The 27,996-nt window shown below is 35.5% G+C and overlaps 2 protein-coding genes across 2 annotated transcripts in view; one reads left to right on the top strand and one right to left on the bottom strand.

Annotated features, from left to right (window-relative positions):
• Window positions 1–11,950: 11,950 nt before the first annotated feature.
• Sgsh (N-sulfoglucosamine sulfohydrolase) lies at window positions 11,951–26,317 on the bottom strand. The gene is made up of 6 exons (XM_089252867.1): window positions 26,072–26,317; window positions 23,635–23,898; window positions 22,082–22,232; window positions 21,578–21,816; window positions 21,154–21,329; window positions 11,951–16,803 (listed from the first exon to the last, which is right to left on the bottom strand). The coding sequence occupies exons 1-6, from the start codon at window positions 26,181–26,183 to the stop codon at window positions 16,222–16,224; spliced, it is 1,524 nt and encodes a 507-aa protein (XP_089108993.1). The 5' UTR covers window positions 26,184–26,317; the 3' UTR covers window positions 11,951–16,221.
• Window positions 26,318–27,372: 1,055 nt separating this feature from the next.
• The window catches only part of LOC149066979 (DNA-dependent protein kinase catalytic subunit-like), a 133,420-nt gene continuing 132,796 nt past the window's right edge, over window positions 27,373–27,996 (top strand). The window contains exon 1 of the mRNA XM_089252858.1: window positions 27,373–27,616. Within this exon, the coding sequence (XP_089108984.1) occupies window positions 27,460–27,616 (157 nt within the window). The 5' untranslated portion in view covers window positions 27,373–27,459. The remainder of the gene's footprint in view (window positions 27,617–27,996) is intronic.

Raw genomic sequence — 27,996 nt, 5'->3', positions numbered from 1 at the left:
AAAAAACAAATTGAGAAATGTCACATTTAAACTACTTTGCAGAATGGCGGTTTTTGTTTTCCTCTCTCAATGTGGTATTTCTCCTATTTGTTTGCTGCGTGTGTTTGAATCTGGGGGGGGGGGGGGGAAGAAACGATCACTTCTTCACAAAAGAGTGGGAGTAAAGGATCAGCTGTATTTTCCTGCACATAATCTGCAGATTCAAATTTAGTTATATCGAGAAAAAATACCATCGCACAGTCTGCAGTTGCATATGATCTGCATGTAGAAATTCCATTTATTATTGATGAAATCTTAAGGAATGGAAGGGGTTGTTTGTTACGATTTCGTAGAAAGATTACTGATTTTCTTCGCCTGCATCTATATGCAACCTATAAATCTAAAAAAATACCTGTATGTGAAAAATTAATTTAGAAAATATTTATTTCTATTTTAACCTTTCAGAAAAACAAAAGTTGCAGAGAGAGAAAGAGAGATAAGATGCAGTGTATAATACACATTGAAAAAACTATAATCCGCAGAGTATATGCAGAAGAATACGGTACTATTACAGTCTATGCTGCTTAATGCGATCACATTGGGACTGGGGGGGGGGTGTCTGATAATAGTAACCAAATGATAACTATATCCAAAAATCTTGTTTGCAATTATGTGACCATACATCCTATTTGGTGGAATGGGGTGTATGGTAAACAGGTATTGGTAATAAAGTTCAATTGTTAAATTTTTTTTATTTGATTCTAAAACTGGACTTTTGTTTTACCTTTAAGCTGAAATTCTGAATTTTTTTTATTCAGCCATTGTGAAGGGATAGAATGATGTGCATGTCTGATGTGTATTGTGAATCACAATACTTTTTATAAGGCACAGTGAGCTCCATACATACCCTTGAAATAGTCTTTCAGAAAGAGAAATTTGAATCTGGTCAATTGAAAGAAACTGACCAAGAACTGAATGGAAAAGGCTTTTTTTCATACTTTTTTTGGCTTCATTATATGAAGGCCATTGCAAGAACAGCTCCACGTGTACGTGAATCATGGCGAATACTACGGAGCGATTGCAACATTAAATAGGGAATTGCTTGTCAAGGAACGGGTTGTGATGGAGAACAACTTCTAGCCTCCTACAGTCTTGCAGCCTGATAATGATAACTTACAGAGAAAAAGTAAGTGTGGTTAAACCTTAGCTTCAAAATATGCAAAAAAAACTTTTGACAAAAAAATTGATAACATTATCCAAAGTCCTGATACCTATAAACCAATTTTTTCCGTTATGATATTGGTCCATTCCGTTCTTTGCAAAAGTGATAACAATACCCAAATGATAACATTATTCATGATTTTAATAAGCAGCATCGACTGTAGCAGGAATACCAGGAAAAATTAGTAGAAAAGGATAAAGGTGATTTGGGGATTGTGTGTTATAGCTTGTTTCTTCACTCTTACGACTTTTTCATACAGGATACAGAAATATTGAAATTATATTTCTCGAAACTCGATTATTTCATGCTTTCAGTTTTAATGTTTGATTATTTCTTTATTAACCATTTAACAGTTTTTTGTCGTGTTTAACTGATGATTTAATCTGTCATTATAATTTTCTGTAAATCAATTTTATGTACATATAAATAAGATTCAGACTAAATGTCTAATGTAATAGTCTGCAATACTGCCAAAATAGTATGTAAATAAGTAATTAATTTTCGTACTTACAAAAACAATTAAGTTAGCAGTTAAAACCTGATTCTCATACTTTAATTTATTAGTTTTTCCCCCTCTTTGCATGATCGCTATCCTAATCGCCCTGACTAGTAGATGTATGCAGATATTTGATATCTCTGAACGATACAGTTCTTGAAATTTCACCAAATATTAATACTTATATTATTATCCAAAAATGATTAGAAAACTGTACACTAATAGAAACAGATTTTTTGCAAGTTTATTAGAGGCACAAACACAAAATTGTAGTTGACGCAGCTCTCAGCTGGTGCAGATGATCGCAGTATTTATAGGTTCTGTTTTTGTAGATAACTTCAAATTTTCAAATTGTTGAACCTCATCTTCAAAACTTCAAGTTCATTTGAAAGTTTTATTCATCATGTGTATAGCATGAAATTCTGGAGACCTTTTGTTAGATTCATTTATCTAATTTATAATTTAGACTTACTGTATATTATGTGAAAAAAAATAAAATAATGTAGTGTGTGGTGGGGTAATAGACAATATCAGTAGTTATACCACTAAAATTTTAAAAAACATCATTTTTTTCCTTTAGAGATTACAAAGTTTTTTCTTATTAAAAGCTATATATTTCTGAACTTTCAATGCAAAAATTATGTTGCAACTTATAAGTGTTTATTACATTTCTTTTTTTCCTATGCATTTCTTACTTTGTATTTCTAGAAATAAGTGTCACATGGGTCTATCTACTTACTTGAATGACAAAAAAACAAACAAAAATTTGTTAATTTGACATCTTGTTTGTATTAGTGTGCATTAGAATCAGTGAAAACATAAAAAAAACCAACACACATTTTTTTTGCAGCGGAGCAATATCATTAGATTCGAGTAAATACGGCACATGTTTTAAAGGAATGCATTGTTTAATGCAGGAAATACAAGCATTTACATACCTTATTTATCCTATCAATAACTATATCGATAGCCCTGTAGACTTAATTTAAGTGTTCATGTTTGTATAATATTATTACCAGAGCCACCCCTAGGGGGTATGCACTGGGCCCCCACGTTTTTGAGGAGCCCCGCACTTGTGGTAATGATAATTTTTTTCGGAATTCTGAATTTCTGTGAGTTCTGGAAGTCTGAAATTTCATCAATTCTAGAAGTATTTCTTTTTATTTATTCTGTTTACACCAAATTTTCATCAGGTCTGGAAAATATTTGTTTCATTTATTCTGGATTTCATCAGGTTTGGAATTGACAGGTTTATGTTAATTATTTTTCTCATTTTTGATTCATTGATTCCACATTTACATTAGTTCTCAGACAATTTCTTTCGTTAGGTTCCAATTTTGATTGGTTTTGGAATTATTTCTTTAAGAAATTTTCATTAATATTTTTGAATTCAAATTTCATTGTGTCTATATTTTGTTGTACAGATATTTTTCAGCATTCATGTATATTTTGTTATAATTTATGAACTTTTTTTGGATGCGCTGATTCCCCCTTTCCCACAGAATACATGAAATTGGGGCTAAGGGCCCCCCCCCCCCAAAATTATTAAGATGCCTCTGGCCCTACTATTATTTTCACACTGGGCCCTGCGTCTAGTAAGGGCGGCCCTGATTAACACTTTAGTAGCTATCCATATCAAAATTAATTTATTTTTGTATATACTAGTAATATCTAGACTTACATTATTTCGCATTTACATTATCAGTTATGTCCTGAATTGTTTTTTTCAGGATATAACTGTTCCAAAAAAACGTAAGTTATTTCTTAAAACCTCTCAAGCTTCTTTCAGAAACTTGGCTTGGAAGGCTTTAAAGATGGCTCTGCAAGAGTTGCATTAAAGAGACGAATAGATGAGAAAAAATAGGGCCACCATTTGATCCATATTTTATGGTACATTCTCTATTTTTCTGAATTTTCAACAAAGTTTACTCAAATTTGTAATCTTTCACTGAAATTGGTCACAAAGATAATTTTGTTACTCATAAATGACTTAATTTGTTACTTGACTATGAATACAGATATCTACGTTGCATGTTTTCCATGTTTGAAGTTTCTTTTCTGCGCTGTGGATTTGTGGTAGTCCCTCTATTCCCTGACCAGAAAGATTCTTTTTAGCGATTTCAGCCATATTTGGTAATAAATAATTAATAGCTTTTGGGTTTTTAGGCTGAGATGTGACAAAGTTTTTCATCTTTTGATGTTTTGTTCATATGGTTGGCAAACGTTTTCAAAAAATCTTACATAACGGTAGAAAAAAGGTTACTATTTACGTCCTCCTTGTCACATCAGCCTAAAAACCCTAAAACTATGAATTTTACATTACACGATGGCCACAAAGGCCTTGTTTGTTTCATATTTGGTAATGTTTGGAATTTTTTTAGCAAGAATTGATGATGATGATGTTAAATATAATATATAGATCACAAGGTCAATAGATTCTGAAACTTGCTTCATTATTCCAACCATACATTAGTAGAAAAAGCAACCTTGACTTACATAATTTTCAACGTATATTGTTAGTCTTGGAACAACGTGATGTAAGTCAGGGTATGACTGTACTTTAACAGAAGATTTTAATTACCATTGCAAAAAAAACAGCAACTTTGCAATCTATTTAAAGAATCTGATATTGTGATTTTCAATCTATTTTGTGTGATTATCGTTGTCACTTTATTAGGCAAAATATATTTATAATTAATATATATAATATATATAAATATATTTGCTCTTGAATGAAATTCTTTTTAAATAGTGATACCTCAGCTAACAAAGATATTTTTCATAAGTTTTATGCCTTTGCTAACAAATATACATTCAGCTAATGAGAGCATTTTCATTGATATGAATGCATGCACCAACATAAAAAACAATAACGTTGTGAGGTGAATTGCCACACCAATCATCATCAGAATTACTGCCACAAGAGCCTGATTAATTTATGCCTACCTCTGAATTTTTTTCCAGATGTTCTTAACACAACCTAATCAAGTTCGTAAGTGTCCCTGTTCATTTGTGTTTAGGTCAGCTTCTCATTTAGGAGGTCATTCTTCTCATTCTACATCTGCATTTACAAGACACAGGAATGAGCTGACCAAAACACAAATGAATGGGGAGGACACCTATGGACTCAACTGGGTTGTGTCAACAACCAGCTTTAGTCTACTAAAGCTGGTGGTGTACATAGTGTCAAATAAAAAGAACGCCAGGTTTTTCATCCTCCCGTGAATTCACATTTATTCAATTTTTAAACTGTTATTTTTAGCCTTTAGTCAGTTTTGATCATTTTATAGCGCTCCTTGCTGTTTCAAAAATCTATCATAAAATTTTGGTCAATGCCTCTAGAACAAATTAAATTATTTACCATAGAAACCTATGGGAAAATGCATTTTTGTTGAAGAACATGATTCTTGAACAAATTATCTTCATTAGCCAAGGTATCAGTGTATTCAGATTATGAAATTTTGTTTTAAATTGGATAATTTACTTTGTTACAATGTGTTACTTGAATGATATCACAGGGACTGTGGTCTGATAACCAGAGCAAAAAAAGCGGTAGAAAGGTTTGATCAACTTAACTTGGAACCATTAATGCTAGAAATTCTTCATGTTGTCACAGTGTTATTCATTTATTTTGTTTACTACTTTCATGCATATCATTATGAATCTGATTGTGCGAATGTCAAGTAGTTATAGCTAAGATTAGCTTATTTATTTAGACGTTTATTAGTGAATTATATTGATTGTGATATTTATTTGTGTCATCTTTTTTATCTGAATTTTTTTTAAGCTCAATATTTTGTGTGTCGTGTAATTTTCCCCCCAATTTATTTATTAATTTTGATTTAATTCACAAATGAATTTATCGATTATTAGAATTTAGTGTTTATTTGAATGTACCTTTTGTATCTTACATTTTAAGTGCTTATATGGCGATATTACTGATGTTTTTTTTGGTTTTATACATACATATATATATTTTAATTTGAATTACCATGGTATATGTGATAAATCTGGTTATTATGCATAATTGCCAGCCATTTTTGTAAGTTTGATAAATTTCCATAAATTTATCACTTACTGTTGATTATGCATAATACCCAAGCATCATTGGTAAGTGTGATAAGTTGTACTAAATTAATCACGTTTGCCAATTATTATGCATAACTACTACCATTTCGTATTGGTAAATATGATAAATCCGTCCCATTGACATGATAAGATTTGTCATTTGGATGGCCGTACTCGTGAGCAAGAGTCTGAACCAGATTTAATGAGTTCTGATTTAACAATTTTTTCTGAACGTAACTGAAATAAATTTTATTTGATGAATTCTGAAATCAGACCTTGATATAGCAAAAATTTTCTATTTCACAAATTTTACTATTATACCCTGATACAACAAATTCTCATTTAATGAAAATTCTTTGATTTGACAAATTTTTACAAGTTTTGTGCATATGTAATCAGTCCTCAATATCACAAATTCTACAATTCTCTTATTTCACAAATTTTATGACTGCACCCCATATGATGAACCCTCGTTTAAAAAATTTCACTATCGTACCTCAATAATGCGATAATTTTTTTAGCATTTATAAAATTTACCAGAGGCACTTGGATATTATGCATAACCGCCAGTAGAAGTTATAATTTTGTAAGTATTTATCAAATTTTTACCAATGACACTTGGTTATTATGTATAATTGGGGGTGAAAGGGATAAATTTATCAAGCTTAAAGAGATGATTGCCAATTATGTATAATAACCAGTTTTCATGCATAATAGCCAATTTATTACAGTTACCTTAACATATATACAGTATATATATTTTAGGAATGTTATAATTTACTGGAATGTTAGACTTCTATTGCAGTCTTCGGTGTTGGAATTTTTATCTCTAGCAACATCAATGCAGTGTTTTTCTAACACTGAAGCCCTCCTCGGCCTCATGATAATGAGATCTGGATACAGTAGTTGAGAGTAAATATATATATACAGTATTGGTAAGAGGCTATTTTTAGCCTGGTGTCAGGGCCTCAGAAAAATTATTTTTCCCAGGAGAGGCAGAATTATTTGATGCTTTTATGACAGCCCTGTCTCGATAATGCCCTCCTTGGCTAAGCAATACCATGAATCTGCCTTTGACTGCAGAAACATTCAGTTGATAGTCTGCGGAAGAGGGTGATTTGGAATCCATGCTTACTTCCCTTTGGGTCTCTCTAAGCCAGATACAGAATTTAGCTACTTGACTGGAAACCAGGGGTCATCAGCATGAATGCTTTAGCCTTAAGTGCTTGAATAGATGAGAGAATCTCCCCCTCCCCACCCACAAACTTTATAGGTGGATGCCTAAGCACCCACTGCCCCTCCCCCAGGGCTCCGATGCCACTGGCTCTGGTTCCCGATTATACCCATTTGCCCCTGGGGAAGGAGTAACCCCCCCTTTCCCATGACCCTAGACTGGAATCCTTGGCAGGTTCCCAAGCCAGACTTTTTTGCAGGTCCTGCTTAGTGAATTTATTTCACGGAAATGTTATTATCTCGGGCCTCAGGACTGGATTCCTGTGAGCTCCACCCTTGTGGGGACAATACCCTTTCAATGCCCTTGTGGGGACAATGCCTGTCCTCTGGTCAGTAAGTGATTGCTATTCTGCAAATGTGTAAATGGCTTTGCTGGTGCTCCTAATTCTGTTATTGAACTTGCTCAAGGATGACTCTCTGGAAATATCTAATCAACATAAAAAAAAAAATGTGCAGATAACCAACTTGTAAGAATCTCGATATTTAGGGGATGAATGTTTTTTGTTCATGTCTTTAACATTTTAATGTGTCATTGTAGCATGTAAACATTTTCATGTGCAGAATGATTGTAACCTAACAAAAATGTTTCAAGATCAAACTCCTTCTGGACCATGGCTCTCAGTGTCCCATAAGTTCTTAACTGGTTTGAAAATTCATAAAAATCAAAGGGATCAGTATATTTGAATGCAGTTTGCAAAAAAGTTGTTCTCATGACGGGGGATTTTTTTTTTCTTTGCACACAAAAAAAAAATTATTTCAAATTTTTGTTGATAGAGGGTGCTGCACAAAAGCAAATCACAGAACTCCTTTCCTGAATCTTTCTTCAATCTCTTCGTCACATACCAACCCCAGCCATATCACTACACTGCAATTTACTGCCATTAACGAATTGGGTTGGAAATGAAGACGCAATCTATTGGTGGTTGCCTCAAACTCATCATAGGGAAAGTTTCTTGTCATCTACATTCTTCATCCTGTTCGAACCTGGGACACAATGGTCACTGTAGTAGACAAACATCTTACCATAACGCAGGGTTGTTTGGCTTAAACCATGGTTTAACCAAGTGGTTTTTAAAAATATATAGTGATTGTTTTGATATTTATGCCACTTTGATTTTCTGAAAAAAACCAGTTTGGTTTTTTTCAGAAAATCAAAGTTGCCTAAATATCATTTTTTCCTTGAAAAATATCATATTGGTTCATTATTAGCCAAAAATTTTCATTTTTATCACATTTTATATTTTTGGAGTACATTTTGATGGTATAAGTGTTTTTTTTCAAAAGGTCTCAAAAGTGGCCTGAATATTTATATTTTTTTATATGAAGTTGCTTAGTTATTAAGTTATATACAGAAGACAAAATTTCTCATTCTTACCACATTTTCTAACCTTTGGCTACATTCTGATGCTCTTAAGCAAATTCATGAATAAGGATTGCATCACACATTTAAATGTAGGGGTGTATTATCTCACAGGGGTTCTTTTTCCCTTCACAAAGAAGCAGCAACAGTAGTGACACCATCATGCTAGGGGCACAGGTGGTCTTATAATCCAATAAAGACACCAGCTGTCCCTAAAGGACAAAGACTAGTGTACTAGTAGTCACATTACTTCATAGACATTTTCATTTTCTTTCCCATGAGAAGTAACACATCTCCTGTATATCTCCCAGTCTTAATATTCAATAGTTATTTTTTTTATATACTTTCACTGTTAGGCCCAGTTAATCAGGGTTCTACTATATAGTAATAGTAACAGATTTAGGAAAAATAATCAGCTATATACAAGGTGATTATAATTAAAGTGTATCCAAAACTATGTAATAAGTACTGGTCAGAATGACGAAAATTTGCATGGATACTCCTGAAGCAATGGAAGTTTCTTTCGCAAAAGAAAAAAAGTGCAAGTAGATGATGCTGTACTTGGCCAGCAGTATAATCTATTTTGTGCAATCACATCATTTCAGCGTTTCCTCAGCATTGTGGATAGAACAACTTCTATGAAGATGCACATTGCAATACCAGCAAAGCAGCTGCTGAACACACTTTTTGACAATAACAGGATGGCATGACACGTGGCTGTCTGTCAGTTCACCTGATCTTAACCCTTGCAACTTCTGGCTGGAGGGTACCTCAAAATGTTATGAACAATGGTTGGATTGGAAACTTTGATGAATTGCAGCTCCCTATATGTTAGAAGTTCCTCTGTAATATTAATGTGCGGGCGCGTTTGGTTTAATAAAGGTGAATTGCAAGGGCATCCACATCATGACCATGGCATATTCTGATCTGTTGTTGAACAAGAATTTTTGTGTTTTCACCTCATAGCCAGAACACGCGGTGGACAACATATTTAACATTTCGTAAGTAAGTTGTTATTTGTTCAATCACTTCGTTTTTTGTGATGTTTCCATGAATTATGAAATCGTGAAATGCTATAATTAAGGTATCATTCTGCCATGACTGGCTACCGTTTCCATTCTGCGAGCAAATTTCCCACATGTTGGATGATGTGTCATTAATTTTACATTTTAAAGTATTTTTTCCCCTTTATCAAATAAAATTGAATTTTTTCTGGAATGTTCATGTCAATTTTCAAGTCATTCTGACAATTGTTCTTTTTTTACAGTATTTTGAAATCAGAACCTTAGTTATAATCACCCATTATATCGTAAATCATTGCTAATTAATCTGCATTATTTATGCTTCATTAAATACATTATATTCACCTAATTCTTATTACTTTTTGCAAAATAGCTTCCTAATTAAGCATGCTGAAAGTAACTGGAGAAAACATCTTCATATTATATGATTAATAATAACATTAAAAGAATTTTCAAACACCATTGAGTTAAGCAAAAAATAATTAAATTGCAAAACTTGGTTTTTGTTAAAATGTAAGAAATATTTATTGATTGATTAACATGGGAATAGTGTTAATTACATTAATAAACATTATATTTTAATTAATTATTAGAAGTTTGAATGATTTTTCAGAAATTTTATTGTTTTAATGTTAATACTATTTGAAAAAAAAAAAAAAAAAGTTTAAACCAAAAAAACCCGGTTTTTGGTTTTTTTACCAAGCTTACCACAATGCCACTTGGGCAAAATATGTTTGTAGCCTTTTCTGTGTCTAAAATGTTTGTAAAGCTATTATTGATTGCTGGTAATTCCTTTCTGAAGTAATGCAACTTCGTCAATAGTGCTTTAACCACAAATGTCAACACCACAATAAAAATTTTATAATATAACCGCCACTAAAAGAAAAATTCAGAAATGAACTTTTATTTGTACACCCTGCATTTTGTGGGACTCTGATTTGCATCTTTCTTTAATGAAGCGCCCTCTATCAATGAAAATCTGAACTCAATTTTTTTTCCTGTACAAAAAAATTTCCCCCTTTCGTGAGAATAACTTTTTTGCAAACCGCATTCAAATATACCAATTCTTTCAATTTTCGTGAATTTTTAAACTATTTATGAATTTTATAGGACACCTTTTGTATGTAATCTCATGAAATAATTTTTTTACCCATATTCATATCATTATCTCAATTGTTTTTTTACATTTATCGCATTTAAAAAACAATAACAAATTTATGTTTTGTGTTCATTGGCATCAAAATAACAATACCATAGATTTCGCAATTTCAATACATAGATTCCTGCCTGAAATTCCCATGATTTTCTTTCACAGAAACAAATTTTCATTTCAACAAAAAACTTGTGATTATTGATAAAGACTAGGTTCGTAGAAATTGTATTGATTTTTCTGCTAAAATGTTTTTTCCCTTAATCAAATGTTGCCATTATTTTGCATTTAATACTGATATACTTGTATCGTTGTTTTAATTAGGTTAATGTGAAACTCAACTTCTATTGTTCTTTTTATTTTACAATAAATATTTTTGTTTTCAGTTATTGTGTTTGTAGTTTTTATTTTCCTTTATCATAACTGCATTCACCAAAAGGAGAATTAGAAGCTGTAATAAGACTGATGTCAAGATATTCCGAAAAGGATATGGAATCTCGTCTGGCAGATCTTCAATCACTGATATCGTTAGGAGTATGCATACAATTACTACATGCAAACAATCGTGGCTGAAGTTAAAGCTGTTTGAAATACCAGGCTGACTCGTCCACCATCTTCAAGCAAAAGTTCAATGTCACCCAATCACTGTTCCCTATTCTGTTTTTTTAAGACAATTTACTAGAGAAATTCTCTTGGTAATTCTCTTTACCTCTGGTCACATTATCTTGGCACCAAAAAAATAATAATGACGGTGGTGGTGCAGTAGTCCAGGTGGATAAGATACTCACATAAAATACCAAAGAATTCACTGGTTCATCTTTGTCAGAAACTTTCCTAGTAGCCTGATGAAGGGCTTCAACAGAAATGGCAACATGACCACAGAAAAATAAGGCTACTGCGGGAAGTCCCCACACCAACCTCTCTGTGAGTATAAATAGGCTGCCGTTCTGAATCAGCAATAAACTGTAGGTCCCAGTTTAATAAGTCCTTGTGTGCACAAAATGACTGTGGTGCAACCTGATAGAATGATCAATGACAAAAAAATAAAGAGCCTCTTGGTGGTAAAAAATCCACATTGAGGCCAATTACTATGGCCAGTGGGGGACCATTATCCAGGGACGATTCTTGGAATTTTTTGTTTTTCTCACATTATAAATTGACTATAGAAATAGCCTATGAAAATCTGGCCTGAGGGCCTGCCTGCCAAATATCCCAGCCCTAGTATCTTACTGCATGATGTGGGGCCATTATTTTTGAGAGTGAGTGTACAAGAAATTTGTAAGCAGGTACTTTCAGAAAATTTGGAGGGAGAGTCATTGTGCTATTAAAACAACCCTGGGTTTGGGATAAGCTGAACTGCCAAAGAAAACTGCTAAGGGAATTTGACTATGGATAAAAAAACCAATAAATACAGAATTTTGTTTTAATGGAAATTCATTACATTTTCCAAAAATATGGTTCATATAACAAAACATTTATAAATGACAGACTAGTCACACACACAAAAACTGCTAACAATCGAATTTCTCAAATACTATTTAGAACAGCACATAAAAAAAAATTGGCACTTAGTAATAATTATTGATTATAATTCACATACAAAAGCATTATTTACAGTTTCAATGGTAAAATAATCATAAATTGCTATGCGACCACAGGCAAGAGCCGTACTCCTTATATATGTTATGGTAAATGCAATCAATTATTATCCATAATTCCTGGTTGTTATGTATAATTACCAATCATCTGTATAAGTTTTGATTAATTTTCCTACATTTATCATTCTTATTGGTGATTATGCCTAATTCACAAATGAAGTTGGTGAGCATGATAAGTATGGAAGAAATGATGCGGAAGTATTTCAGTTAAATTTAACCACTTATCAGTTTCTCCCATATGTGATGGGTGCACGATACGCTACTCTGTTGGTCATCATGAATTATTACTGGCCTTGTGATATTAGCTTTCTACAAATTTATCAACACCACAGATCGAATCCATCATTCTAGACTGAAGTTTGAGGAAAATGTTTGGTAAATTTAATTTTGATAATTTGTCTTATTTACCAATACAAGCTCAGAGTTATACATAGGCTAATCACCAATAAACATGATAAATTCGGAAAATTTATCAAACTTACCAAAATAGTCTATGACTCACCATAATCACCAGAGGAAGGTTAATGGTTTTGCCGACTGTGGGCTACAAGAATTTTACTGTCCTACGATTCTAGGCTGATTTTCCTGATCACTCATTTCTTGAATTTGCCCCTTCCCATCCCTGTAACTATGTCTGTGACTATAAATCACTCTTTTGGTTACTCACATGCTTACTAACTATTTTGGGCATTCATGTGCTTACATGCTTTCTGTTGGTCATTTGCTTGCGTACTCTTTTGGTCATTCCCATGCTCCTACACTCTAGGTCTTTTTGAGCATTTATATGCTAGCTAACTGTTTTGGGCACTCATATGCTAGGTCACTCTTTTGGATGTTCACTGACCTGGTTCCTCACTCCCCCAAGTCATTCTTTTGTTCACCCCCAACGAATCGGAACATGCGGGAATGTACGTGTAGTGAAACCTGACGTGAAGTTTTTTGTTTCTCTGTAATGCTTGTTATGTGTAGTGCTGCCATCTGCCACCAGTTTTTCTAACTATGAGTGAAGTGTTATGATTGAATGATTTATCGTTGTAGGACTGTTGCTCTCTGTGGCGAGACTTTTTAACGGGGAGATCGGCTCGCATTTGCGCCTTGAAGTTGGGAACCACAGAAAACCAACTTAAGCCGACCACCAATGTGGGGTTCGAACCCGGATCCTCGCATCGCGAGTCCGTCACTATAACCACTCGACCACCACAGCGGCAATACATTTTCCTATACATTTGGTAACCTGTCAATCGATTGCTATGCTTCATACTGCGATGGCTTAGATGCAGACAAATATAGTAATTATTGCACTGAAGTTGAAATATATGTTCATCATCCTTACCAGATCATTTTATTTAAACTAGAACACTGAAACAAATATTGTTGCTGTATGTCTATCACAGGTTGGGTGAAAAGGCCATGACACATTTCAGAAAGAAATTTAAAAAAATCTCAATTGACAAAAAAAAGGTGTTTACACAAAAAACCTTATCAACAGGGACGTCTTAAGAGCATAATGGGCTCCCGGGCCAAGTGATTTTTCTGAGCCCCTACCTGAAAATTCTCAAATTCAACTACTACTTGTTTTTTCTGATTCCTTCAGGCCATGCTGGGTGGGTCCATGTGTTAAGGCTGCACTGCTTATCAAGGCATAGCATAGTTTTTGATAAAGTGGAACAAAATTTTCATAATTAATGCTTATTACGATTTGCTTTTCTTTAAACACTACCACTACAGGCATATATATGATTTTGCTGCCCTTCTCCCATGATTAAATTTCTTGACCATTCGTTCCACAACTTTGCCACAATGGGCCACTTGGCTGTCCCACTTTAGCTCCCCTCCCACCTTTGTAAATACGGTATGTCTATCAAGTCACTCTTTTGATTGCTCATATTCTTGCACACTTTCTTGGTTACTTGTTAGGTCACTCACTCTGTAGGTCACTCTTTTGGTCATTAATATGCTTGCACATGCTCTAGGTCACTCTTTTAATTGCTCATTGACCTCAAGGCTAACATCCTGCATAAGGGCCCCCCCCCCCCCACACTGTGATCGTTGGCAGGCCCCAGGATAAATTTTTCATGAGTCCCTTTATAGATCTGGAAACCAGATCTGGATATACCAGATCTGGAAACTGAGAAAGGAGAACGCTTGCGCACCATTAGTCACATCACTTTTCCCAATTTTCATAACAGTTGGCACCACTATTCTGACCAATAAACCGGCCACGACAATAAATTTTCCCACTAAAACAGAACTGCTAAAAAAAGCAAGAACAAAAATTCTGGGAATATTGACGGCTATTGTTCAATGGAAAAAAACACTCATGTCAATGAAGAGACATTATGCTTCAAAGTGAAAAAAAAAAATTTCCTAAAAAAAAAAAAAGAATAATTCCGGAAACCTGAAAAGGAGGGTGAATTTTCCGAAAGTTAGGAGGATATCAAAAAGAGGGACATGTCTTTCTTCAGGAGAACGGCTGGTAACCTTACTTTATAGTGAATTTATTGAAATTGCAAAAAAATGACAAAAATTGTCCCGGCGGCCCCCCAGGCTGGAGCCCTGACAGTCCCTCCCTTGTGGGAACCATGACTGACCTGGTAAAATATGGGGGCCCTCCACCTTTGCTCTGTAAGTCACTCACATCCTTACAATCTCTCTAGGTTACTCATTTGGTAGCACACTGACCTAGTCCTTCACTTTCTGGGCAGAGGAATAGAGATTGATCACAGATTATTGTCTTCAATGCATGGCTCCCACATTCTACAGCTGAGTCCCCCGTCTAGATTTTTGACAGCCTTCCCATATTGAATTTATTGTGCGAAAAAACTAAAAATAATATAAACCATTTTGGGACTCCAGGCTGGAGTCCTGTTAGCCCCTACCCTTGTGAGGGCATGCTTTAGTGCCTTGATGTTGGTTACACGTGAGAAGTAAACAATGAATATGAAGCAATAAAGGTGGGATAAATCTGGAGATAGGTGGTCATAACAGTGGGTCCATCTCATCTAATCCAGAGGATATCGGAGCTTGAGCACCCACCGTAATTTATGGCATGGGTCTGAGCACAAACTGAATTGATTCATAAATCAAAATTAAAGATTAGCGATCAAGCAAAAAAGATCAAGATTAGCAAGTTCCAAACACTTCCAATGCCCCTGATTCAATCCATCGGTCAGATTCCTGAAATCTCGTACAATTTTCCCCAAATGTGGAGAAGCACTGCTGTGCTACTGAAAGATGTGGGCTCAGCAAACCAGAAAGTTGTTTTAAAATACAAATCGTTTATGTACCTTTTGTGTCTTATTTATTGGCATACACAAAGGGAGGGGGGGGGGGGGCTTCTAACTGCCCTTGAACAAAGATTGTAGTGTTATTCTGCACGAAAAACGTAAACCCACAGAAGGAAAGAAATTTGAAATCCCCCCTCGAGAAAATTCTGCATATGCCTATGGTTACCATCTGAGCACCATCTGAGAGTGAAATTTCGAAGTAATTTTTTATTTATAAAGAAAAACCTCTAAGAAATGATGCTTTTGTGCAAACCACTTTTTTAATGCCAATTGGTCAAAGTGACAAACCATTATAAAGGAATTAACTATTATACATAATACTGGCAGCATTAAAGAAGTGACAAACCATTGTAACGGCATATGGAAGTCTGAAATGCATTGCTAGGGAACCATGGTAACCAAAGTGAACATTGTTGAGGCCCAGGAATTATTGTTGCCTGACATTTTTTTGCTCATTTCGGGCATTTCCCCAGCTCTGACAAACTTTTAAAGTAGCCTATCGTTCAAGTCAGGTCCCATTTGGTATGTATGCAAAATTTGGCAACGATCAGTCTAAAATCGTAGATTTGCAGAGAACACGCATATGCACAAACAGACAGAAAATCAATTTTATATTTAAATACATTTTTAAAAATGTGTGTGTGTGTGTGTGATGGATTTTTTGGCCCCCCTGTATTATCATTATGTTAGTCATACATATTTTAACAATTTTTAGAATAAATAATAGTGCATGATTTAAAAAAAAATCATAACCCATTATACAGTGGCATACACTGAGGATGAGTCTTGTAACTTCCGGCATTCTGAAGCACACTAGATGGAGCACATATCCACGGATCATTTGTAGAGTTTTGCCAATTTTCAAGTTCTCTTTGTAATAAGCTTATGATGCTCAAATATGATGGATCTCTGAACAAGTTGAAAAGCTCTTTTGGATCTTCTTCTATATCATAAAGTTCCCATTGCTCTCTGTAATAGTAATCTGTTAAATTTTTGTACCAGTAAGTTCTCTGCTTATCGTGCGTTCTGTTCAGGATGTCCAGAAATGTTGGGGACAAATAAAAGTCTTGATCTATCGGGAAAGGCATTTTGTAGTTCAAGTTGTGGATGAGTTTGAACTTTTCGGAACGAACAAATCTTGAAGGGTAGTACATCGTGATCTCGTGCATGCTGTGACTCCCAAATACAAAAGTGGGTCCATTCTTGGTCATGGGGTTTTCAGTCAATGGAAGAAGAGATTTACCTGTCAATTCACTAGGTGGCTTCATTTTGTACCATTCCAATATACTAGGTGCAATGTCTAAAAGGCTCACCAAGTCATTTCGAACCTGGAAAAGAAAAGATTATTTACAATCATTCTCTTATGAATCAGAAGAAACAATCTTCTACTCCTAGTGGAAATCTGTAAAATCTTCTGCTCGCAAATTTACATTCTTCGAAACTGATACGGACAAGTTTTATTGTAAGCAGATAATAAAATATTTGCCAACAAATTTCAGTGCAATGATTAAAAACTACGGATAGTAAACCATCACCATTTATAACTATCGCATAAAGCTTCGAACTTTGACTATTAGTACTAGAAGGATCTTCTCGCTCGATTTTCATGATGAACCAGATTGTTTAGAATGTTAAAAAATTTCACAACTTTTCCTAAAATACTTAAATATTATGCTGTTCAACTATCATAAATTTATAAAAAATTAAAAAAATTGATCAAGATATTTTTAGTTATACATAGAAGGACCATCATTGGTCAATTTGACCGGTAATGTTATAGGCACTTTAGTAATGCACAGCAAATATTTTGTCGAATCATGGCATCAAGTTTCTGCTAATCTAGATATGCTCACTTTGGCTAATTAAAAGCATCCTTATGATCAATTAATTGTAAAAGAAAAATATACTAACATGGCCAAAAATATAGCGATGCAAATCATTGAATCATGTGAAAGCTAGTAAACATTTGAGCACGTGATGATTGTTTTTATTCATTGATACTTGCTAAAATTCTGAAGTACAATACCTACCTTGGTAGGTATAATAATAGAAGATCATCACCGACCCCTCTATATGAAATGCTTTTGAAGCATTTATACATAAAGACGTTACATTTTGTGTTTTTTGGGTAAGAAAAAGGAAAATATTCTTTTACTACGTTCTTCTTCTACGTTTGATGTATTGAAATATTTCTCAAAGTGAGAAAAGATTTCTGAAACCATCAAGTTTTACAGTAAAACAAAGCATAGTGTTGATCAGATGCTTCAGAAGCATTCCATGCGCATATCATTCATTTGCCAGTGTGCATTTTTCACAACATTCAACCTAGCCTCAAGAAATGCTTGGTTGATTTGTAGAGAATATCAACCTGGGAAAATTAATTTTTTTTCTTGTTGAAATTAGCTGAAAAGCTTAGAGACCTTATTTGTTTAGGAATCAGAATTCTCCTAACAATAAGTGCTACTGGAAAAAACACTAATGCCAGGTCCTGCGATGCAATAACAAAACAAGTGATGAATTTTCAATGCATAAAAAAATCTGTATGAGAAAAATGTGTTTCTAATGTAGCAAAGGTATTGAAAAGTGTAGAAAGTGTGATGTGCAAATACAATTGCAATTATATAATGTTTAGATTGAAAATATGCATAATACCAACCCTCATTAGCAAGTTTGATAATTACTGTGTATATACTTGTTATAAACCGATCCCCTCACATCAGGACCACCAAAACCACAATAAATTGAAAACCAGTGTACAGGCCAACCCCTTAAAAATCGGCATATTTTACAGGGAAAAAAATCATGTATTTTCATGCAATAAAAGTTGAATGAAAAGTTACAATGAAAAATGATTCAGAAGGTTTTCTAGTCCATTCCTTCACCTTATTCTCAGAGCTCTACATGGAAAGACAACATGGTTTGTGGCATCCTCGTTTTCATCTTCAACTGTGCTGCCATTGCCATCATCACTTTCAAAGAGATTTTCAGTCCCATCTATCACATTACTGAAACAAAACTTTTTATCTGATGATGATTTAAGGTAGAAACAGAATTTCACACTAGGCCAATTTCGGGTTTCTTTGAAGTACCCTTTTTTTGTTTATCTTTGGAACTCATTCAGTTCATAAATTCCTTAAATTATCTTTAAAAGGCTTGTTGATGCTCACATCTAAAAGCTACTTTACCAAACACCAACTCCGGCCATGTCACTATATTGTAATTTACTTACATTAACGAGTCGAGTTGGAAATGAAGGCACCATCTATCAGTGGTCACCCCAAGCTCATTGGGGAAAATATATTATCTATATTCTTCCCCTGGTTTGAAATTGGGACATGGTGACAACCTCCAGAAGTAGATGAGCATGTACCTGATGCGATGAGATATGCACCTTTAGATGTGTGCCCGAGTGGTGTGGTGGCATCTTTACCACCACACCACTCGAGTGCACATCTAAAGGCTTTTTTTTTCACACCGAGCACAACTCAGGTCTACCATGGGCAATTTACTACCTAGTGAGTTGTGCCGGAAGTGTGTGTGTACCTAACAGTCTGATTGTGTATGATTTTTCAGTGCTGCCAGGGCTGTCTTGAGAGCATCATGGCCCTCAGGCCAAGTGGTTTTTCTGAGGCCCTACCTTGTAAATTCTAGAAAATTTCAACCAGATCTCATTTTTGTGAGGCCTTCTTCCCCTGAGGCCCCGGGAAGCGCCGGGTGAAGTGTAATAACAACATTTGTACTGTTGCTCTCTGTGGCGAGACTTTTTACCGGAGACATCGGCTTGCATTTGCACCTTGATGTTGGGAAAAAAATCAACAGAAAACCAGCTTCAGCTGACCACCACTGTGGTGATGGTGGGGCTCGACCCAGGTCCTAGCGATGCGAGTCTGTCGCTATGACTACTCGACCACCACAGCGGCACATCTAAAGGCTGTAAAATAAAAGTTAGTCCATTGGGTACCAAAGCCAACAACGTTTTTTTTTACTTTAGCTTCAATTGGTTCTGTGGGTTCGAACATTAGCTGCAAAAATCACTCTATTGATTAGTAACGCCATCTAAAATAGTCCAATGACGTCACTGATCTTCAAGCTAGCCGTGTAGAAGCCATGTAGCTATATGATTTGATGAAACCTGGGGTTGATATTTTCTCTTCAAAAACTGATTCAAGTCCCCCCCAAACTAAGGAAGAAATTTTTCAACAAAAAAAAGTTGGTTTATACACAAGTATAATAGTACTAAAAAACGAATGACTTACAGGTGATTGAACACAATACTCAAGTGTGCCTGTGAAATTCGATAAACACTTGAAATTTATCACTTTTACTGGCAATATAGTATACATAACTAACAAAAATACCCGGCAATGCCTGGGTTTTCTTCAATTACCGGGAGGATTGAAAAAGTGACAAACCGTTATAAATAAATAAACTATTATACATAATGCTGGCATCATTAAAGGAGTGAAAAACCATTGTAAAGTCATATACATGTCTGAAACGCATTACTAGGGAACCACAGTAACAAAAGTAAACATTCCGAAAGCGATTGTTGAGGCCGAGAAACCATTGCTGCCTAATGGTTTTTCACCCATTTCGGGCATTTGCCCAGCTATGATGAGCTTTTAAAGTAGCCTATGGTTCAATCCCGGTCCTGTTTGGTATATATGCAAAATTCAGCGACAATCGATCTAAAATTCTGTAGATTTGTATGAAAAAGAAACAAACATACATACAATACATACTTTCACATTTATATATAAGATACCTTAGTGCAGGGGTGCTCAAATTGTGCACTACAGCCCCTTGGTGTGCTTCCAACTGTTATCAGGTTTTTCAAAGAGATTTTTTGTTAAACTGCCCCAGGGAGCCGTGGATAAGCAGTGATTAGGTTCACTATAGGTTCTTTCACATAGGGAAATAGGTGCTGTAGGTGTGACATTTGGGAACCCTTGCCCCAGTGTAATTGGCAAATTTAGTAAAAGTGAAAAAATTCCCAAATAAGTCTAGTATGGTTGATAAATATAGTGGGACTTTGATATAACAAACTGTCATTTAATTAATTTAATTATTTAACAATCAAAATCGTGATTGCATGGTAAAAGAATTTGTTGAATGGGAATTCATTATATCAAGGTACAATTGTAAAATTTGTTAAATAAGAGTTTGTTATATCAAGGCCATTTTTCAGAATTTGTTAAACAAGCAGTTATTTCTGGGATGTTCAAAAAATTTCTTTAAATCAGAACTTATTATAACCAGTTCAGACTGACAGGTATGGTCATCGAAATAATAATTCTTATCCTGACAATGTGGATGCCGATTTATCATGTTTACCAATATGAAATGATGAAATAGTGCTTATGCATAACAGCTTGGAAATATGGTGAGATTAGTATGATTTATCATGTATAAAATCATTTCTTGGTTATTATGCATAATTGCCGGAAAAATGATAATTTCTCTCAGCATTTGTCAAATTTACCAATGATACATTGATTTGGTATTATGCATAATAGCCAGATTTATCCCATTTCCGGAACACATGTACCTCTTATTCACTGCAAATCCAAATAGGCACTTTTTGTGCTAAACAAAAAATTATAAATGTAGTTGCCATTACCGCAGCTGTGGAAATTAAAAATCATAATTTTTGTGATTGGATATGTAAGAAAACAAACCACATTCCAAGAAGTGGGCTCAAATGGATTGGACACCAGCAGTGGTTCCCTGATTCCAGGTTCGTAAAAATTGGTACGACCACTTGGAAAGGGGATTCCATTGTCCGAAGTATATATAATCAGAGTCTCATCCTCTCGACCAAACCTCTTCAGCTCATTTATGACGAGCCCGACACCTATTGAAAGTAACAAAGCCAAAATCAATATATTTCATAATGAATGAAAATATAATCCGTCTTCATATCTCATGAACTGCAATAGTGGGACAACTCAAAAATACAATAGAATGCACGAAATGGGTTTTACATATAAGTTGAAAATTAGGCTGAAGAAAAAGGTTGCAGCATTTGTGCAAACAATGCAAAGAGGCCAAAAGAAAAAGGGTTACATGGTTTATATTTACAAACAAGACTATTAAAAATACCTTGGTCAAGTCTGCTGATAGTGGTGTACTGCGCAGCAATGTCTTCTCTAGCTGCTGGTGTATCTGGTATGAAATATGGTACGATCACTTCATCTGGATTGTAATGAATAGGCTTCCAATCGGGAATGAAACCCATGCCAGTTTGTCCATTGCCAAACTTCTCACAGAATGATCCGTACTGGGGATTGGTGTGCCCACAGCGATGTGGATCATGGAAAGCAACATACAGGAAAAATGACCTGTTTGCAAAAGAATGAATATTTGTTTCAAAATAAAGCCTTGTTTTAGTTGTGAGAGTGGTTAATTTGAATTTCTAGATAAGAATTCAGCAGTCATTTACTTTCTGATGATTTACTTTCAACTGATGTCCCGTGATTTAGAAAAGAAAAAGAATAATGAGCATTTATCAATATACAATAATGTGTGTGAGTGTGTGAAAGAGAGTAAAAGTTGTTCATATAGAAATGGTGGGAATTGAGATACTTATCCTGAACTTTGACCTACTCATTCTGAGCTTTGGTGAGGAACAATTTTACAAGATCCCGTATTCTGGTTATGTTACGACCAACTTGAAGAATGGAGTTTGTTTCTTCAGTGTATTCAAAATCAAATGGATACACAGATTCAGGCCCAACATGCTTCTTACCGATGATTCCTTAAAAAAAAGGCAAAGCAATTTGTTTCAATCATTGTAAAAATAACAAACACAGAAAATTCTATATCCTCTATATGGATAATCACCTATGCAGGGTGAACTTTGACTAATCAGCCAAATGAAAGAGGGTGATAGTGGAGTATAAAACACCACAGGAACTCTGTTCTATCTCTGACCGTTTTTGAGTTATGGTGGATAGAAGGGAAATTTGTAAATTCTGAGAAAAACCTAAATGACTGAGCAGTTCCTAGAAAACCTATACCCAAACTAAGCACATATGTGGAAGGAGCAGAAAAAATCATATAGGTAACACTATTTCCATCACAATATCTAGATTTAATGACGAGCGCTGAATCATTGGCAAAGTGCATAATCAAATTGTAGCCAAAATCTGTAACAGACAATTCTAGCTGACCAGCCTTTAAAACAGCCTACAATCAACCACAATTGTTCAGGAGTAATTTAGTCCTTTTGTTTCTAATACATCACTGAAATCGATTTCTAATACATCGCTGAAATCGATTTCTAATGCATCACTGAAATCGATTTCTAATACATCACTGAAATCGATTTCTAATACGTCACTCAAAATATTTTGCAATTGGCAGTGTTAGAATTTAGCGACAATTTGATTTTGTAGAAAAAATCCTATAAGATGATAGGTATCAGAATATCTGGATTCAACGCCAAGATATAAGCGCCGAGAGATTGGTGAAGTACAAAATCAAATTGTCACAAAATCTGTAACAGCCTATTCTGAATGTTTGTCGAATACCAACTTCAATGACCACCGATTTCAGTGATGTACTGCAAACAAAAAGATAAACTTTTCCTGAACTGGAACACCAATATGTTGTAGGCACTTTTGAAAGCTGCTGCAGTGGAGAAGTTTTTAGTGAATTTGAATGATTAGAGCTAGAAGGGTGTTTGTGGATTGGCGATAATTCGATTTTACACTTTCACAACTTTCAGTGCAGGTAGCTTGCCATTAAATCCAAATATTCTGATGGAAATGGCGTCACCTTATACGATGCCTTTTTGCTTAATCTAAATACAGTCAACGCTCGATATAACAACCCCCTTCATCCCATCATAAACAGACATTATATTGGGAGGGTCGTCATATTGAATGCAAAACATATGATAGCCATATATGACATACATGATAGTTGTTCTATGGAAACATTTGGTACTCATCCTACCGGTCATTGGAATGCTGGCTATAACGTAGAATCATAATGAGTGTTGACCGTGTGTGGTTAGTGCTTAGCAATTGAATGGAGCCTGCTGCAATTGACAATAGAAATTTTGATTACGGGCTTTATCTCTTAAATGTGAATATGCATTAAATATGGTTGTGATGCAAATTTCTATGGTAAAAAAGATGTGATGTTTGAATTACCTTTGTAAATGATTTTTCCCATGAAACTAGTGATGCTTTTGACATTATCGAAGGAGCTGAAATGATGAACACCCTGGTGAAGACCATACATTCCATTTTGGTGTTGCGGTAATCCAGTTAAAATTGCAGATCTACTCGGGGAACAGCTACTCACTGAAGTGAATGCATTCTTGAAAATTGTGCTGCGAGATGCCAGTGCATTTATGTTTGGCGTTTTGCATATTGGGTTACCATAAACTTGACTCTCAAACCCACCATCATCAGCTAGAAAAACGATAAAGAAAACTTTTGATAAAATGGCATATATTATAATATTGCTTGAGTGAAAAAAAAAGAAAGACTTGCAAACTAAAAAAACTTATGACCTTAAAAAAATGCCAGAACTAAACATAAAGAAATATTTTTTTGTCAACCCACAATACATCAAGGAAGCGCTACTGTGCGCGGCATAAGGAAATTGAAGTCTGTGTCTCCCTAGTATGTTGGTTGGTACACTTGCCCCCATTGTAAGAGGAACATGGTTCAATTCCTCATAAAGACAAGCTAACGTTTCCTTTTGAGTTCCCTTTGGTATTGCTGAATATCCCGAAAGTCTCTTTCTGTGAAATATTTTTTATGCTATTACTTCTCTCGAGACATTTGTTATAAAATTTTCATGAACCAAACAACGATCAAATGAATCTATTGATATAATTTTGTCGCACAACAAGGTGACAAGACCACTGCCACTAACCTGTTCAGACAACTAAAACTGTAGTAGATCAATGAGCGAGCCACTTTGTTTGTAAGCTCTGTCATTCTCAGCCACCAAACTACAACCCAAGTTTGGGCTATAAAGTAGGGTGGAGTGAAAAAACAAAAGTTGTATAATTAAAAAGCCCGACCCCTCAAAAGTTGTGTACTGACTGACATATCTTTCATGAGTTTTTTCAAAATTATTCTACTTCATCTTCATTCCCCGCAAGAGCCTTGAAACTTTGCAATTTTGTGATGGTACGATACAATTGAGAATTTTCAATAAATCTAACTTTTTAAAAAAAATAATGGCACTCTTGTAAGGCTTACATTATAAAAATTCTACTCTTTATTGGTTGAACGAACCACACAGAACTCACCATAAGGAGGTGGTTGCATAGCGAGTTCCATCTGTGCCCATCCCAACCACACTGATGTATCCCAACTTGTAGTGGTTGAATGCGACAGAACTACAGGGAATACGGGGAAATTCAAGAGCTGCCATTTTTTTGGGAACTGTGTCCTTAGACTTTACTTCATACCCCTGAATTCAGATTTTGTTTCGAACGCAGGCATGATCGACCTGCACAATATTTTTTGCTCTGATTACTCCAACTTGAGCTCTGGCCTCGCATACTTGTCTGGAAAACAACTTTAACACACCTCTCAACTGCCTGTATGTGAGATGGGAAGTAGAAAGGGCGTGTAAGTGGAGAGCCTTCCTTGATACATGGCTTCACACCTTTGCTGAACAGATGGGATGAAGGTGACTTGAAAGATATCTAGAGGCTATAGATGGGATGTACTGAGATTTACAACACCATTCTCTCCAATGGCTGTCAAATTTACCTCAATTGGTTGAAAATCAACTACTGGGAGGTGCTCATAGTTGACCAAGCTCTTGCCTATAGGTCCAAAAAACCATGAAGACCCTCTGTCGGCCCATCCAGATGATTCATCATGTGCCTTGAAATGAAGCTAGCATGTCCCCCATTGCAGAGATCTTCCAAACTGCATACCACCCTGTTTCTAATTGAAGACATATCATTATATTTTGTTAGTTTAAATGGGGAATGTATACAGTACTTTGCATAATGAATTTCCGTCTTACTGCTGCACATCTACAGCGTAACTGTGAAAAATAACACTACTGTAATATTTTGTTATAATATGGAAATTTAATGTAAAAATCTCAAATTTCAAGCGACCCTTGCAAAATTTGCTGCGGATCACTCAAGTGAACTGTAAATGTACCATGGGTCACTTAAGTGAACTGAAAATACACCACATGCCTTTTAATTGTTCTGAAATTGTGTTTTACATCACTCAAGTTAAATGTAAATGTACTGCAAATCATTTAAGTGCTCTGGGAATGTGTTATGGGTCACTTAAATGATCTGTTAAAATGTACAGCTTAGTTCATTTTTAAGGAATTAGTTTTGGGGTTGCGGGCCACATTAGCTGACTCTGAGGGCCATGGGTTGATATCCTAGAACATTACTGCCCGCCCGGAGACCATGCTTTCCCCCACATATCCTGCCTGATGTCCCCTTAGCTGCGATCTTTGGCGGGCCCCAGGCCAGATTTGTTACAGGGCCCTGTTTAGTGAGTTTATAGTATTTTTTCAAAAGTAGTAATAAAAATACATAAAATACAGTTTGTGTAGGTTACTTTCATTTGTTTTTGTTTTAAACATACGTACCTACGATAAGGAGGACATTTCGACGATCACCCAACGACGATCCCACAACGACGACGAGCGATATAAATAAGGGGAAAAAGAGCTGCCAGCCACGATGGATGTTCACTCTCATCACTTTTTAAATTGATTATAATCAAATTAAACAAAAGTAAACAAACTGCGCAATAGGAGCATAAAATGTCAACAAAAGTCACGTGTAAAAAAGAAAATAAAAACAAACGAAACTGCATCCGCCCACTCCTGTCCACGGTTTCTGTAGCAGACGCCATCTCGTTGTCATGGCAACCAAGCATGAGCGGAGATATGGAGGTGCTTGCATTTGGTAATTTTTAGAGATTCCTGTCGTGATTAGCATCGAGCTTAATCAATTGCCCGATGTAATATAAGCTCGATGGCAATTTTGTCCATCTTTGGCTCCATATGGGGGAACATTTGGCTATTTCCGGTGTTTTACCGGATTTTTGTATTTGAGATTCCAAATTTCTATATTTTTCCCACTGAGCTATGTTAGCTATAAGCTTTCCTTATAGCTCGGTGATTTTCCCCGGTAAATATGGTTAATCCAAAGCTGTATTAAAGATCTCTAGCCGCTTTGGGTTAATCTGGCATTGATGTGATTTGAAGTCGGAAGACTCACTGCCATCTATACAGGAATTCGAGAACTTCATCAATCACACACAGAGAAATAGGCTTGTGCTGTTATCTATTATTTAGAAAGCAAACGAAAAACTCAACTGGTACTATTTCTGAATGCTAGATGGCATTAAATTCACGAAGGCAAGCTCTCTCCGTCCCACTCAATGCTCCGTCCTAAAACCCAGGACCCTTTGCAGAGTAAACGCTCCGCTAAAACCCTAGGTTGGTACAAAAAGACGTAAACAAGTCAAAGTCAAGGAAAGCTCAGTGCTGAGCATCGAGAAGAAATATAAGTTTTTATTTCTCCTCTAAGGTGCTGAGTATAAGTAAACTTTACTACTTATAGCTCAGTGATAAGCACTGAGCTATAAGTAAATTACGGTCTCGTATTTGGAATTGTTCCATTGCATTAACACGGTCAGGAAAGCCTATCTCGCTCAAAAGGGGTATGATGCGGTCGTCTCGCGCAGTCCTCACTCCACTTTCCTTTTAGCTCAGTGATGCGACCATGCCATATTCGTTCATTTTGATTAAAAAATAAAGAAATTATCAAATGAAACATCGACATGAAAACAGTTCCATGACAGTGTATACTGAAAAGGAAACATTCTGGGAGAGAAGAGTTTACCCATCAGTATATTCCTCGTTTGTGAGGAGGGAAAAAGCGGGATCTCCTTGAAAGAATAAAGTTACGCGGCGCAGTGCTTTTGCATTTCGGAATATATTTTCATGAAAGGCAATTGGTCATAAACATGGCCGATCTCTCGGTTTTGCTCGAGAGGCATCTGCAGAAGCTGACGGAGTGCGCGGACGTCAGATACAAGCGAGTAAACAAGGTCGTCGCTCAAGATCTAATCCAAACAATCCAGCAATCGTGCTTATGCTTCCCTTTCAGGGACAGCGATAAAGGTAATTCAATGACATGCTGCTCGACGTCGAGGCAGGGAACAGCTTTGGTATAAGGGACACGCCAAATTGGCGACTTTTTTTCTCCCATCGCAATCTTATATTAGACCCATAGAATCATATCATACCCATAGCTCCCACCGCCCCCGTACTATTCCATCATCCCCCAGGGGGCGTTAGCGCCCACGTTGTCTAGACCATGGTTGGTTTGAAAGTTATTTGATGTAAGGTATTCCAGCAAAGCTTATTTAGGCAGACAAGCAGAGGTCAACAAAAATTCACAAAACTTTTCTTTGGGTATGTGATGGACACTCTGATAATGAAAATAATACAGTAACCATTTTTGTCAGATCATTATCATATTCTGCGTACTAGGGCTAATT

The sequence above is a fragment of the Pholcus phalangioides genome, unplaced genomic scaffold, assembly GCF_987345545.1.
Source record: "Pholcus phalangioides strain wild (caught in Gottingen) unplaced genomic scaffold, Ppha-v1.0 ptg000031l_1, whole genome shotgun sequence".
NCBI classification, from domain to species: Eukaryota; Metazoa; Arthropoda; class Arachnida; order Araneae; family Pholcidae; genus Pholcus; species Pholcus phalangioides.
This window is presented reverse-complemented; position numbering and strand designations above follow the sequence as displayed.

What these genes read in the sequence shown, in the direction of transcription:
- Sgsh (XM_089252867.1), bottom strand. Translation starts at nt 26,183, where the DNA reads ATGAGAGTGAACATCCATCGTGGCTGGCAGCTCTTTTTCCCCTTATTT. An exon ending in GGGAAAAATCATTTACAAAG is followed by an intron (nt 22,233 to 23,634) that starts GTAATTCAAACA and finishes CTTTTTTTTAAG; the next exon opens with GAATCATCGGTAAGAAGCAT. An exon ending in CTCACCAAAGCTCAGAATGA is followed by an intron (nt 21,817 to 22,081) that starts GTAGGTCAAAGT and finishes TTTTGCAAACAG; the next exon opens with GTCATTTTTCCTGTATGTTG.